A 16,582-nucleotide genomic window follows, 5' to 3' on the forward strand; every position below is an offset into this window, starting at 1 on the left:
ATTTGTTGTCTGAGTTTAGCATCTACAAGGACTAGGCACACGCTCCGCCCAAAGCAAAATTAAAACAAGATCTCCAGCTCAGCATAGTTAAAGGGACCCCATGCGGCACTGTGCAACAATAGCCCTCAGTCCTCAGATGACCAGAAGTTAGTGACTGCAAGAGGTTTTGCAAGGCACAAGGGCAGAAAGACCCCAACGCCCAAGGGTCATCAATGGCTTCTGCCACTCAAGAGCATTGGTTTTCTTTTCATTATGGTGATGTGCAAGACAATGTTGGTGCAGACCCTGGGTTAGTACAGCAAAAATCAACTTTCGAAGTCTGTGGTAACATTTTCATTGGATTTCGGTTTTGCAGAAGCTTGCTTTGAAAGCATTGATATTTGGGGCCAAATCTGTCTGTAGATCTTTAGACCTGAAGAGCTCTGTGTAAGCGCAAAAGCTTGTGTCTCTCACTAACAAACAGTTGGTCCAATTATCTCACCACCTTGTCTCTCAAATATCCTGAGACCACCCGGCTACACCACCACTGCATATATACCTTTAATTCAGTATACTTCCCCCCCTATAAACCACCCAATACCAAAGTCCAGTTTTTGAATGAAAGACGAACTCACTCTTTCATCCAACAAGCAACCATCAGAATCAACCCTGTGATGTTTGTTACAGCCTGTAGGTGGCACACGTCTACTCTCCACCTACTTGTTTACTCTGGCAATGCAATAGGGCCCATATTTCAGGGTTGAAGGGCAAACCACAATCACCATCTAACAGGCTGCCAAGGCAGGATTACCAAATGCAGGCTTAATGCAGGAAAACACATTTCCCCAACTTCCTTACAATAACAAGCACCACCACACCTGACCTAAGCTTACACCACGTAAACTGATGACAAGTTCAACCTGAAGCCAGAGAAAGTGTCTTATTTTCAAATTAAATTTTCCATTAAAGCATGCTATAAAGTATGAGCTGGAGTCTCCCCCAGTAAAGATGGAGGCTTGTCTGTAGTTAACAACAAGTTATACATTTTCATGAACATTATTTTTCCTATTTACAACACAAGGATCTCTTAAAAAAAAAAAAAAAAAAGAACACAGTATAAAATTAAGATGCAAATTCACAGTGCAGATGTTTTTAAAAAAAAAAAACAACTATCAAACTGGTTCAATAAATTAAGTGGCAATTTAGATGTAAAGGAATAAAACACAAGTTGTTCCTTTCACATCAGGCCTAGCCATAAGCTGCTTAGTTTTTAAATACTGACTCTTTCTTATCTCAGCCATTAAAAATGCCCAAGCACCACACTGAATTCCCCTTGTGCAGTCACTGCCAACTGCAGCAGCTACCGCTCACACCACTTATCTAGCTCGCACATTTGCCAACTGAGCCTTCAGAGCAAGAAAAACCTCAACGTATTTCAGTGAAAGAAGATACACAGGGATCATTTTCAATGGAGACTGCAAGGCACCAGCCCTTCGACAGCAGAAGTATGCAGTTATGAATGAATCCGGGGGTGGAAGGGCGTGGTGTTACTGTGTCTCATCTCTAAGTGAGGAGCATTGTGGCTGTCCCAGAGGTTGGACAGATCTAGGAGTGCTTTAGATGCTCTACACATTTTAGTACAATATTTCTGCCTCAGTGGAAGTATTCAATTTCTTTCACTGAAGTCTCAAGGACTCAGGATGGAAGCATAGCAGTTAACAGCTAAGCCAAGTGACTGCACATCACAGGGCACGTACAGGGCAAGGAGTGATCAGCACATCAGGAGATAAGGTGGGTTTTCATGTGGCTGATGCATGCCAGTTGTCACATGGTACCCAAACCAGTTTGCCTAGGGGTCTGTTCTCAAGCCTGCTACTGACTCTGCCCGGGCAAGTCACCACAGCTGTCTGGGCCGGTCTCCTCGTGTGTAAAATGGAGAGGACATCCCCTCCTTTGTAAAGCACTTTGTGAGGAAGACTGCTATTGAAATGCTAGGAATTACTGCTATATTACCATTGTTCTAAGAATCCCTAAGGCACACAGAGCTTCTACAGCTTGTGAGCACAACGGAGGGGGACAGAAAAGGACAGGAGGAGCCTTACTTCTCCCTTTGGACAACATACAAGTGCAAGAGGACATTCAATGAAGATGAAAAACAAGCCATTTAAAACTGATAAAATAATGTTTTACAGAATCCATAATTAACCTGTGGAATTCTCTGCCTCGAGGTATCAAAGCTGAGGATCTTGGGATGATTTACAATAAAGGATTAGGCATTTATAAGGACAATGGGAACACCTGGGATAAGAGAGAACATATTTTTAAAGGGAAATAAACCCTCATTCCTTAGGGCCTGAGCCACTGTGTAACGAAGGTTAGGAAAAAGCTGCCTCTGTGGGCAAGTTATTCCATAACTGCCCCCTTGGGAGTTTCTTGCACCATCTTTAAAATCAGCTGGTGCTAGTCACTGTTCGATACAGGATGCTAGAAGGGATGGACGGCTTGTCTGATCTAGTCTTGCAAGTCTAGACCCAAGTATCTTCCCATGATACACTTTTTACAGCTTTGGTGGGTTTAAAGAGAATTTGTATCTGAATGGGGCTTTGTTGGAGTTTAATAGAGACACAAACGGGCATTCCACAGACACGAAATGAATGAAACTGAAAAAGCAGCCAAGGGCAGCACAGTCACCACTGCCATCCGCATTACAAGACCTTGCAAATACAGCCATCATGGGACTGTTCCCAGGAGAACTCCTAGGACTCCTAAAGCAAGGCACCGAGAAGAGGCAGAGGGTGAAATTAACTCTCTTTAAACCCTTCATTGTCAAACTAATAGGAGACAGCTGGTGTGGCTGAACTGTCGCTTCAAGTGTTGCAGGCTGAGGGCAGAGAATGCCATGAATTCTTCATGGTCACATGAAGTTGCACAGTGCTTAGCAAAAGCACAAGGCACTTGTTAACCAGGAGGCTCAGAAGGGATCTGCTGGAGAGAGAGAAACCAGGGCAGTTTAAGCACCTGTAAAGCAATCCTAGCTACACACAGCTCTTCAGCCACTTCTGTTCTCCTACTCCTGGAGCTGCTCAACATGCCTTTTCAAATGGCTCAGCCCACCCCTCCAGGCATTCCCGCCCTCCCCCTTTCTGCAATGTGTCACTCATGAGCTAAGACTTCAAAGACGGCCTCAGTCTGGAGAAAGCCCAGAAGGAAGAGGAAATAAAGCCTCTATTAAATCTCTAGAACATCTGCTTCTGGCAAAGGGGTTTATTTTTCATGAAACAAAAACACTGAAACAACATTAAGGCTCTAACTTAAATCAACCAGAGCAAGGACATGTAGTTAAGGGTGCCACTCTGTCCCTTCCTCGCCCAGCTGTGCACTGCAAAGATCTCAGACCATCAGATGCTCCTACATCTGACATAAAAGTGGCTTTGCACTTTCTTTTATGTCACTCCCTATGCAAGAGCCAGGTTTCTTTCCCAAATCCACATCTTTGGTGAACCCTCCCTACAGAGGTTTCTTGACTGACTAGCTCTCCATGGCATCTTGCCTTGGCAGTGATATCCCATGCATCATTCCTGGATTAGACTAATTTCTCTGCCTTCCCTTGTTTTTGTGACATACCATGTAAGTGGGCCACAAGGAATAACTGAAGAAGTCATTGATTAGTACATACCAATGAATCAAGAGCTTGTGTGGGGTGGGGTGGGGGATATAAACGACAGTGACATTTAGAATTCACTGGCTTATCTTTGGTTTGGTGGCAGTTAAGCTCTGGAAACTCAAAGCTTCAGGCTGGGAAGCCTCAGATTTAGTAGGCAAGCTAAACTGTATGGGACACAGAGACCAGACAGGCTTCTTGTGACTCTCCATCCTGCAGAGATATTGCACCAGAACAGGGAGAAGGGTCTTTTGTTTAAGAGAATTAATGAGAAAGCCATTCACATAGAGCTAAGATCAACGGCTTCCCTGCCTCCAGCCACAGGCTCTTCAGAGCACAACTCCAGTGTATTATGGCTTAAGAGCCTAGCAGAAAACTTCTTTAGGAAACCAACCTAAACAAAGGAAGGTACCATAATCATCTGTGGCTGTTGGATTAACCCAGGGACTCTGACTTCCCAAAGGGGTTGCTGTGCTCCTGTACTCTGCTACAATTACTTTGGATCTGACAGCTGGTATCTTGACACTGGAAAGTTGCAAGCCACACCACTTTGCAAAACTGGCTTGGGAGATCACAATATACTAGGAGACAGATATTAAATGCTATGCCAATTAATCCCCCTCATCATCTAGCCTGAAGCCCTGAAAGGAATTGAACTAGGCCCAGCATATCGAAGATGGGCCTTTTGACTGGCTTCTGTTTCAGTCTCTAACACACAGCTCTGTTCTTGATTAACTGAACTCAGGGCTGAGTGGTGTCTCCACACACAGAATCATAGAATATCAGGGTTGGAAGAGACCTCAGGAGGTCATCTAGTCCAACCTCCTGCTCAAAGCAGGACCAATTCCCAACTAAATCATCCCAGCCAGGGCTTTGTCAAGCCAGGCCTTAGCAGTTTTAGCATGCAGCTTTAGCAGTAGCCGTGCATGCTGCATTCGCCAAACACATTACAAATGATGCTACTTGCAGCTCCAGTGATAAAATGTTTATGTTCTGTTGCTTGTAGTTCAGTCACAATGAAGTCTAATCAATAATGATTCAGCCATACTGTCCACTGGAGATCTCTATTCTCTCTGGCAGCGCAATTATTCACTGAAAATTAATTTTCCTTTAGTTAAACATCTGCCCTTTAATGTTGCAACTACAAGGTGGGTGATCTGCTCTTAGAGGCTGAGTACAGTACCATGCTGTGCATTCGCAATCAGAGGATTTGTGTGCGCACACAAGTATATCAAGACGGCTGGTCTGAGGCAGGCACAGTGCCGGCAGGAACTGGGAAAGCTTCCCCCTCCACAACTCTGCCAATCCATTTTGATCCTGCACTAAAGCAGCCCTCGCTGGGCTGATTCCTACCCACACACAGACCTGCAGTCCAGCCCAGGCTGTCCCTCCTCCGGTGCACCTTCCACCTCTCCCAGCCCTGACCTGCAGCTGCTCTGCGGTTCCTGAGCTTCTCTCCTAAATTCCGACAGTGCTCCTGAGTCTGGGTTTGCAGCACCCGCCGCTATTCCAGGCTGAAACCTCCGATACGCAGTCACTGTGCATTATGCCGAGCAAGGAGAGGTTTTGGAAGAATGGGGAACTCTGCTGAGCTCAGCAAACCTCCCTCAATTGGAATCTAAGTCAGGGTTTGGACCCAGATCTCCAGAAGTGATAGACTACATCGTTCAGGGATTGCGTTGCTAAAATCAGCCCGACCAAAAAGCAGAAATTAAATTCCACTTTTCCTCCTGGAGAACAAAGCAACCTGAAACCACCTGCCCTAGGCCCCCTTTTCAGGCAGATCTGTTGATGGGACCTGCCTAGCACAAGTGGCTATGAAAGAGCCCTTAGCCTGAGAGCAGCTTAGAACCAACGTTGGTTTTACTAAACTCCCAAAAGTCTAAAGCGAAGGGAAACATTTGCATTGACGTGAAGGGGCTTTGGTAACATGCCTTCCCACAGCACACATGTAAAAATGGACGCTGCTTTCCTGGAAACTGAAGCAGTTATGTAAAGCTAGTGACCTGTATAAAACCTTCCCCCATGTTCCCGAATGAGAGAGGCTAGGGAATTGCATCATCTTCTGAAGAGCCAGGACCACAGCGAAGTTATCTATCCACCTGTGCTACAATGGCAAAGAATCATGAAGCAACAGAGTAGAAAAAGCAACATGCTTCTCCTCCTCAGTTGTACTCCCTACAGCAGCATTTCAGCCTGGTCGCACAAGGACACGGAGCCTCACCAGCACCCGAGCATTACCTAAGGCACATGTAAGTTACAGGAGATGCTGAACACTTCACTTTACCTCCCCTCCTTAAGTCAAACAGTTTTCTATGCTGCTCTTATGCCCCTAAGGCGACTGTCCTGAACTCTGCAGTGTCTAGCGCATTCTAGTGGAACTAAACGGAGAACAATTAGTGGGTTTTTTTAAGAATTTCCTCCCCCGTTCTGGCTAGCTGGGTGATTCTAGCATTCCCTTTCCCTGCCCCTTACACTAAACCCAGGTGGCCCAAGAACTGCCCAAGATTTAACTAACTGTGATTAAGGCTGCAGCCTTCTGAAAGGGCAAGCCTGCTTCATTTCCAACCAATTTGTCAGCTCTCTCTTGTTCACAGATAGGGCTGAATGGATGTTCGTCTCTCAATGCCCATAACACAGCTCAGAACTGCAGGATTAATGTCCAAGGTAAGGTGACTCGCTTTACCTGCTTCTCTGGAGGTATGTGTCTATGGGGGGTTCATTTAGTGTTATTTTGAAGTCTCTCTCCACATTAGGGGCCAGATTCTGGCCCCGTAGTTGTGATGAGCAGCCCCATGAAGTTATCACTCAAGAGCTCGTCTAGACAGGGAGGCTGCTGTGCAATAAACCAGGGTGTGAATAAGTGTCCACACAGGGAGCTTATTCCACACCAACTCCCGTGTAGACACTCGTATACCACACTAAGAGTGCCTTTGTGTGGGTCAGCTTAATCCAGTTCCTAAATGGACTAACCTAACCTGCTCAAAGGCAGGCAGTGCAGAGTAAGGGTGGCCACGTGGGAGCAGGTGTAGAAAAGCTACCGAGCTTTAAATTCACACCTTCGTTTATTCAAAAATAGCTTCCCCGTGTAGACAAATCCTCAACGTAGGAGGGCAAAACGTGGCTCCCAGTGGCACAGCTACCATGCCAAGAAGGGATTACTCCTTCTTTGTTATAGGAAGGTTTGTGAGTGAAGATCACTTTGCTAGTGATACAAAAGTTTGGGAGAGTTTCCCAGCTGCAACATGGATCTGATCATTAGTTCCAAACTTCTGCTATCGATTCGTTGGGGACTCTGGTGGAAATAAAATTCAGTATCAGCCAATCTAAAATACAAGGTACAAGAAAGGAAGCATGCGCATGTGCACACGCAGTTAAGTGTCAAATTAAAAACTGGGGTCAACTTGTGAAAGACAGAGAGATTAAATTAGAGCTGAGTATACTGTAGACAAGCATGGTACAAGCTGCCTACAATTTAGCCCAAACATATCTGCCCTAATCTCCTCCACAACTCTGACTGTGCAGTCCAGGCTTCCGCGTAAGCAGCAACTGCCAATGGTGTCAAACTATACAGGGAAGATGTGAGATAAGCAAATATGTACACAGGAGTAGGACAAAGCCTCTCAACTCATCTTTTGACCCCAGATTCCCCAAGATGAGAGCCTGGTGAAGTAACTCACCCACTTGGCTTTCAAAGTATTTTGTGCATACAGAGAAGAGAAGGATTCAGGGTGTGCAGGAAGTATGCATGTCTTTCCCTTTGTCTCTTCCCAATGTGTATCCAAATGACTTCTCTGGTACTTGAAAAGCAACCAGTGTATTTGACATAATTAGTCATGAATGTGAACTAGCATGCCCTGCCAAGGTGAAAACACTGATGGAAACAGCATAGCACTTCAGTATTTTTATGTCCTGTCTAGTACCGTGGGAAGATCAGGAGTGACCTCAAGATGACATGCATTAAAAACAAAATACTTAAAATGCACTCAGAGCAACTAACATTAAGAATTTACGGCAGACAGAACTGTGGTAATCTGCAAACCAGTCTCCTGAGGGCGTCTTTGAGAAGGAACATTCAACCCTAAATTAACACACTAAACGCCACAGCTTTATTAAGGAAGCACTGCTTATTAATAATGAAAGCTCATGTCTAAGTCATCTGTGTACTGTACAAGTATCATTTACAGGACTGATGTATGCGAAAGGCTCACTTAGACACTATCTTGCAGACTTGCTAAGACAACAAGCCGCTCTGGACATATTCCAGCAGACGCACGACACTCCTCCAGCTTTCACGATGCCAGGGATATTTCAGCTCTTGAGAACCAGGTCACTAGTGGTCACTGAAATGCAGTGAGAAAGAGAACCAGATGAGGCCAGTCCTGAGACAGATGGGAGTTATGCACAAGAATGTGCTGCCCTAGCAGCAGTCCTTGAAGAAGGCTGCACAGAGCACTGTCCCTAGCTGCAAGCAGGATACTGTAGTTTCACACAGCTAATGTGTATGTGTGGAGAGAAAGGGGGAGGGGGAAGGAGGAGAAGGAAAGAAAACACTATCTGCAAACTCCTGCTCAGCGCTTCAGTCCATCTACCTAGTGAAGAAATGGATTTTTCAAAAATCCCTGCAGCCTCCCACCGCTTGGCAAAGGAAGTGGAGATCAATTTACAGATATCTCCCAGTTCCCAATAGCTATATTGGCATGTACATAAAGTCAGCAACATATTTAAGTAGATCTAACTGACTTTTAAAGGTTAAATGTTTGAGCACAGAGAGACTGGAGCCCTTTTACACATTCACAGGTGAGGCTCTTCGAGGAATGCAATGCAGCTCAGCTTTATGGCAATGTGGCTCTGGACTAGCCCTATACTACGTTTAACTACTAACCTACCCTAAAGGAACGAGAATAGAAAAAAATCAAGCTGATCAGTAACTAGCCATCGGGAAAGCAGGCGTGTGTCTACTCACAGAGCTGCAGACAAGGAGATCCAACGCACAGCCATTTTCAGAGAGAACTTGGTTTTATTTTAAATGGAATCAGAAATTCTCCTGAAAGATTAGCTTTTCTGTTGAGCCTAGAACACGCTCCAGTCCAGCAGCCCACGTATCAATGTCCAGTAAGTGGTCATGTACCCAAGGGGGTTCTCACAGACAACGAAGACAAATTCAGGATTATTAATAGTATTTACCAGAGGACCCGCAAAATTCTCTTGCCTTAGGGAGAAATGGTAAAAGGTTCCAGATTCCTAGGGCCTGGTGTGTTTTCAGACTTTCCACCTTACAAGAGTTACTAAAAACCTGCCCTCACTAATATTTTAGTCATGTATTGACAGCAGTCTATGATATGCAAGGTTAGATATATGGGAACTGAAATTCTCCAAAAGAAAATTGATTTAGAAGTTCTCAGGAATTCAGAAATCAATACAGCTTACATGTTAGATATTAGTGCTCAACCCATACAGCTACTTGATGGGTAGAAATGTCCTTTATCTGAAGATAGAAACAAAATAAATGAATTCAGCCAGCTGGTATTGAAGCTCAACTGTTCCAAAGACACTCAGAGCAGGAAGCCTCGGACAGTGCCTGCGAACGAACAGTTTTAGAAACCTCAGTGCAAACAAATCTGGCCTTACCTGTGGACATAAAAAATGGAATGCGAAATTTCCCACTAAGCACCCTTGCCCGCAGATTCTGCAGAGTACTCCCATCGAAGGGCAGAGCACCACAGACCAGCACATACAGGACCACACCAAGACTCTGTGTTCAAAACAAAGATTTGACACACATTAGCAACGTCAAAGGGGACATGAGAGGCTCGGCAGCCTGCGGGGAACAGCAGCAAGTGTAGCTTTTGGAAGAATGCAAACACAATTAGGATATTGCCATCGTTTAGCAGCCCCAAACTGATGCTAGCTCAACCTCCCAAAGACATCTGTTCAAATGATAAGCCTGAGATAGGCCTGCTCTTAGGCCTCAAAAACAACCCTAAAATCCCAGCCCTTCATCACCACAACGGGAGACTCTGGGTAACTATCATCCCCAGTGTAAATCCACTTGGTTCAATAGAGTTACACAGTTTGTTAAATTCAGTTGTGGCTCTGTGGCAACTGTACATCCACCTAGAATACGCAGAGCTTAACTCATGCCGTGCTGCTCGCCCACCCTCTGGGCCCCTTCTTAAAGCGCACAGATGATCCGGCCAGGAAAACGGAGGGATGGCAGGAACTGCACGGCAACAAACCTCCTGCCCAGTTTCGAACCAGGCCTGTAAGGCTGCAGAGCTGTTACCAAACAGCTGACGCCTGTAAGGGCGACGGTTTCCAACTACTAATTGCTGTGGGATGGGAAGGCAGCTGCTAGCATTCTTCATTGCGCCCCTTTAAATGCTCTGTTCTGAGGGATATGATCTTTATTTGCTACAAATAACTACACCAGGTCAAACCAGGTACCAGTGAGACGTTGGCTATTCTGCTTAAGGGATTCTAACTCTTAAGAGCAAATCAAAATGTACATATATTTCTAGACAACTCCTACAATATTAAGTCCAGTGCCTTATAACAAGAAGTATGCAATTTAATAGCTGGAATAAAAAGTTACATTTCTTTGAACAACATTATTCCCACAAATGGGGCCTTCCTACAAGAAATGAATTCAATGCTTTGGAAGCAAAGCCACATGTAAAGAGCTGGGATATGAGATCAAAGCAAATATAGATATGTTCACTGCATACCCAAATGTCAACCTTCGGCCCATCATATTCCTTCCCTTCAAAGAGCTCGGGGGCCGCGTAGGGGGGACTCCCACACCAGGTTTTAAGCAGCTGGCCAGGTGTGAAGATGTTACTGAACCCAAAATCTGAAAGAACAATGAGAGAATCGATTAAACGAGGAGTACATGACCCATTCCAACTACTGTAAGCATCAGATGGTGTTTGTGTAAGCAAACTGCTGAGAGATACAGTCCAGTGAAGTCATGTGCAATCCCACAATGGCTGATTGCCACTTGGACCCAAGACAGGGAAAAAGAGCTGCAGATGATCTGTGCTGAACCCAACCAGCAAATTTGCAGCTTCTAATAGGGGGTATAGGGCACAAACTAACAATAGAGGCAGAATGCTGACAATAGCATATATTTGCCACATAAAATATACACACCATCTGCTTAACCTCCTTAAAAATGCCAGGAACCTAGCACCATTAGGACTGTGTCAGAATCTGCAAATACAGCCACCTCGCTTATTATATACACAGTTCTTACAAGAGGTGTTTTTCTTCCATTTATCAGACACGTATCTGCTCTTGCAGAAGAGACATGTTCTAGCAATTAGACTTAGCATTAGGATTTCAATTTACATTCAAAAGACTCTACATGAAGATTTTACATCAGTTTCTGGCCTCCATCCTTCCAGCTGTCAGTTTCAAAAATCTCACTCTCATGATCAGAGCAGGTGTTACAGCTAGAGCTGTTGAAACCAAGATAAGCTGAAGATATAAAGCAAAGAAAATGGGAAAACTGGGTTTTTCATTTGCCAGAAAGTGCTTTATTCTTTTCTGGCAACCTGAAAGCCCCAGTTATAGGGCACATCTTCACTGGCAACGTTAAAGTGCTGGCCGCAGCCAGGACTGGCTCCAGGGTTTTTGCCGCCCCAAGCGGTGGAAAAAAAAGCCGCCGCGATCGCAGTTGCGATCGGCGGCACTCCAGCGGCAGCTCCACTGCGCCGCTTTCTTCTTCAGTGGGAATTCGGCGGCAGGTGCTTTCCTCCGAGAGGGACCCGCCACCGAACAGCCCAACGTGTCGCCCCTTCCTCTTGGCCGCCCCAAGCACCTGCTTGCTGCACTGGTGCCTGGAGCCGGCCCTGGCCGCAGCAGCGCTTTAATGTGGCTTGTGTAGTCACAGCACAGCGCTGGGAGAGAGCTCTCCCAGCACTATAAAAAAAAAAAAAAAAAAGCCACCTCCACGAGGGGCGTAGCTCCCAGCGCTGGTGCACTGTCTACATTGGCACTTTACAGCGCTGAAACTTGCAGCACTCGGGGGGTGGGGTTCACCCCTGAGTGAGAAAGATGCAGCACTGTAAAGTGACAGTGTAGACAAGACCATAGAGGACAGCTCTGCAAACTGATCCAGCCATTCAGAAACAGCGAACAGTAAACCCTGAGACTGAAGTTAAGAGAAAAGTCTTGGTAACCAAACAGCAAGATGTGGCCAGCCAGCCAATCATTCAAACAGCATTTGTGCTCTGCGGGTGATGACAGCATTCCACACGGATTGCTTTGCCACCTCCAGTGTACCGTCCAAATCCCAAAGGTGGTTTTTGCGTGTGTCTGCAGGTGTGGAGAAAGGGGTGGAATTTGGGAGACAAAGGTCTGCATCTCATACATACAACACTGTTTCAGCTCAATGGATATTAAGGGTTCCCCTCCCGCATTGCATCAGCAGAAAGAGCTTTGCCCAGAACATGGTATCATTAACCGTTTCTTCCCTTTTTCTCTCTCCAGTCAAGGAAAAGAAAACAAAATAGCATGATGCTGTTTACATGCCACATAAACAGCAACACCTTACAAGCGGAATTCTATCAAAGCTTATTTGCAAATTGCTTTGCCTTTGGATGTTTATGCTGATAATGCCCCAGTATGAGCACGAATGACGTTAATGCACACCGACCAGGGCCCACATCAGTAACACACTGTTTTCATAGTATTTGCATGAGAAGCAAATCTTCATATAGGGCTTCTGAGAGAGATGGTGTAAAAGCAGGGAAGCCAGTGAGGAAATAACCTGTCTCACAAATTCGATGTGAATAAAAAAAAGCAGGGCACCAAGGTGCAAGAGAGAGTACAGCTGGTAAAAATAGAAATGTCTTATGATGAATTTAGTAAGATTAACTTTGACCCCCTAACTGCAATGCATGGGGGATAACATTAACATCTTTGGCCAAAGCACCAATGAAACACAGGCTCCAAGCTTTGTACTTCAAGCAGAATTAGTCTCAACCTAGCACTTTGCTAGGTTAAAATCTGCTCTCCAACAGTCCGCTAGAAATATGGAGAAATGGAAAAGAAACTGGCCTTTGGTATTTATGGAGGTGGCAAGGTGTATTCAAGATGCAGAGATACCAAGAGATGAGCTCAGTCCTTTACACTGTGAAGATTTTTTTCCCCTACTTTCATTTTGCAAAACTGTCACGAACATTTCCCCACCCCAGCACATAATCTACTTACCCATGCTTAAAAATCGTGATTGATAATGGAAAAAAAAAAGTTTTATTTTACTTGTTCATCAAAAAAGTTACTCCCCGGGGGCAAGCAGAATTATGCAGGTCTGGCTTATAACACTGAAAGCGCTGGCATCTGGATAGACACACACAACTGCCGAGCGTATCAGACAAGATCTCCATATTTCAAAGAGGGAACTATGAGAAGAACCAACAATGGCAAGCAGCCATCTTAGGGATTCCCATAGCTCCTATCGCCAGAGTATCTCAACACTGCACAAGACGCCTATTTAACTTTGACGGTAACATGTTATTCCATACCCTCCAACCCACTGCCAACCTTCCTCCCCATCCCCATCCCAATCCACATGTTTCAGCTTCTCCAGCGATCTTTGCCTTTTTCCGTGCTGACCCTTATTTGGAAAGCTCTCTCCAGGATGTGCTCCATGAGACTACCACCCTCTTCTCTTTCAAATACCTACAATGACATCTACAAAAATATTAGCCAGCTAACTGATGGGGGCTGGTCATGGTAGGGGAGAGCTGACGATAGTTTAAACAAACTTAAAAAGAAAGAATACGTTCGCTTTATCCTCATCCCACCCTTCAGTAAACTGCTCGTCATCTTACAGAGAATAAAAACACCAGGGCTGTATTTCTATTAACGGAGGGGGCCCGGCACATTGTGGTTGCTACTGTAGTACATCACACCACATGAACAGGACAGTTCAAGACCAAAAACTACTTCAAAAATCAGCCAACAGATTAATATAATAAACTCAAATTAATTTCAAACCCACCACTTGCAACTCCTTGGGTTTTGCACAATGTTGGGAACCAAATAAATTACTCTGGCTTGGCAAATACAACAACATTCAGCCTAAGGGACTGATTCACAGAAACAGCACACAGCTTGGAGTTTCTCTAGTCCACCTCTGCAAACCTTTGAAATGTGCTCTCATGCTTGCAGTGGGACGCTTGGCAAGTCACTGAATTCCAACTGCCAGGCAAGCACTAAAGCCTACAAAAGTGGGCTGCACCTTTAACAACAAACCATGTGCAATCAAGCTTAAACGCAAGTTTTTCCTCAAATAAACTGGCATGTGCTGCAACTTCGGTAGCTAGTTGGCATGGTTTGGTTTTTTATCCCTAACATTCTGCAGGAAGGCAATGTGTTCCAAAGAGCTTTAGAGCATTCTTGGGAACCATTACCATTATTAATAGTGAGCTCTTTGCAGCTTGAGAATCAGGGGGAGGAGGGCAGAGAGGAGAAAGGATGATACACAGAGGAAATGAAAGAACAAGACAGGCAACAAAACCACAGCTCCTGTCTCAAAGTGTTAAAGGCAGAACTTAAACAAGCTCCTCCCACCCAATTGTTAACACGAGCAAGTCTATAATCTTCACCACAAGCTGCAGCAAACCTCAATGGCAAGTAACCAGAACTACAACCAAGTCCAAGCTGAGATTTTTTTGGGAAACCATCCTGGCTGGGATTGTCCAAATGGCCTTGGGAACTCAGCTCTGACCCCTGTGGGTCCTCTGACAATCTGAGCCTAGATGCATAACATGCACATTGCTATGTGGCACATACAGGCTATTGGCAAGTCTAAAAGACTCAGGCCATGTATGCGAGTGACAGGTGGGTGCAGAACTCAATGACGTGGAAAAGCTCAGACACAAACAATAGGTATGAACATCTCAGAGTATCAGCTGTTTCAGTACTCCACCCAGTACTGATAGCAGATTTTAAATGCCTGCACCTCTCTGCTCACAGTCCATTTTTAATACATTTTCCCCCCAAAGACATCTTAAATCCGAGCATCTCATTTGACAGATGAAGCACTTGTTGAATAACTTAAGTCTGGTAGGACGTTTAGGTGGCTTTAAATAGCTTTGGTCCTAGCTGAACACCGAACCAGTTATTGTAGAAACAATGATCCTAACTGTCACTTCTACCAAGGATATAGTCCCAGGCATATATGTAACTGGGGCTAAAACAACACAAATGCCTCCTTGCTTCAACAGCATGATCAGAAAGCTCATGGTTGCTAGCCTTCGCTGCTACTCTTGAACCAAAATTATCCGTACAGCAAACAGAAGAAATGTCTCAGGACTCTGGAATCAGACATGTAGGTAAGGCAGCCAGCAGATCCTAAGAGCACTGGTGTTCATTTTGCATTGTGGCTGGGCTTCGGTGGGGAAAATAACTCACTTTGAAGAACTTCCTCTTTGCACAGCATTTCAGACTTCACAGTGATTCATGCCTTTCAGCTCTACAGGGAGCTAGAATCAGATGGCTCTCTTTGATATGAAGTCCTGCTGAACGGCTGGAAATAGTTTTCCAGAACCCACCTGTGCTTAATGAACTGAGGTCAAATGTGGGGAGGAAACAGACTTCTTAAAGCTGTGTGGCGCAAGGAGGGAATATCTGTGTGTGAGAGGATTTTAAAAGTAAAACTCTGCTTTTTAAACAAACATACTTACAGTCTATGAGAACTGTCACAGACTGAGGGAAAATACCGGTTTGCCTACAGATCCACCTACCAGAGCGCAACCAGGATGTTGTCCACAAACAGAAGAAATGGAGCACCCTACAGAGCACTCTTACCACTGGTCAGGACTGAATGTAGCCACAGCAGCTGGGAGAAGGGGTCTTAGGAAAGCCATTTTTATTATCTGAATCAGCTAGAAGTTGTTAACTAACCCAATGGCTGGCACTGCAGTGGAAGCCCTGCCATAGGCTAGGAGGGGGAACTCCGAGATGGACTAGCTGTGGTATATTCTAGCTCTGTTTCCATAGAGCACTAGAACCAGAAGGGGACAGAACATCTGTACAGTAACTGGCTTTTGCCTTCAGAAGGTGGAAGAGGTTGAGGAGCATTCTTGTTAAGCGATGGTCTTACAGATGAGATCCTCTTCTGAAAGTGGCTTCCAGGATGGCCCTGGTGTTTACCGAGTGTCGCAGCCCCTGGGTGAACTTTCTGACTGTAAGCAAAGAGAAGCACATTGCCAAAAACTTCTGACTCTCACCCTTTGAGCAGATACGCTGGAGAAAAACCCTCCACGGGAAGAAGCAAGCTAGGCAGCAAGGCAGAAACATTTGCAGGCGTAAGAAAGTGCTTTCTGTTCACCTGCAAGTGAGAATAGCAGCACTGCCAACTTCCAGTCATTGTTACTGCATTTTACTTAAAGGCAGTTACTTAACAGTATTGCACTTACCAATATTCAACCATAAAAAGAACACAAAGCCACATACAAAAGCCCACTACAGAATCAAAGTACTGGAAGCTACCTCGAGAGGTCATCTAGTCCAGTCCCCTGCATTCATGGCAGGACTAAGTATTATCAGACCATCCCTGTCAGGTGTTTGTCTAACCTATTCTTAAAAATCACCAAGGATGGAGATTCCACAACCTCCCTAGGCAATTTATTCCAGTGCTTAACCACCCTGACAGTTAGGAAGTTTTTCCTAATGTCCAACCTCAACCTCCCTTGCTGCAATTTAAGCCCATTGCTTCTTGTCCTATCTTCAGAAGTTAAAAACAATCATTTTTCCTCCCTCCTCCTTGTAACAACCTTTTATATACTTGAAAATTGTTATCCTGTCCCCTCTCAGTCTTCTCTTTTCCAGACTAAACAAATCCACTTTTTTCAATCTTCCCTCATTAATCATTTTTGTTGCTCTTCTCTGGACTTTCTCCAATTTGTCCACATCTTTCCTCAAATGTGG

General features: G+C 44.9%; 1 protein-coding gene across 7 annotated transcripts in view; it reads right to left on the bottom strand.

Moving 5' to 3' along the window:
* The window catches only part of SIK3 (SIK family kinase 3), a 148,401-nt gene that overhangs the window by 28,797 nt on the left and 103,022 nt on the right, over positions 1-16,582 (bottom strand). For all 7 annotated transcript variants that reach the window (XM_054004830.1, XM_054004829.1, XM_054004835.1 and 4 more), the window contains exons 5-6: positions 10,369-10,493; positions 9,272-9,395 (exon numbers count right to left, since the gene is read on the bottom strand). In XM_054004830.1, coding sequence (XP_053860805.1) covers positions 9,272-9,395; positions 10,369-10,493 — 249 coding nt within the window. The remainder of the gene's footprint in view (positions 1-9,271; positions 9,396-10,368; positions 10,494-16,582) is intronic.

The sequence above is a fragment of the Malaclemys terrapin genome, chromosome 15 (assembly GCF_027887155.1).
Source record: "Malaclemys terrapin pileata isolate rMalTer1 chromosome 15, rMalTer1.hap1, whole genome shotgun sequence".
NCBI classification, from domain to species: domain Eukaryota; kingdom Metazoa; phylum Chordata; order Testudines; family Emydidae; genus Malaclemys; species Malaclemys terrapin.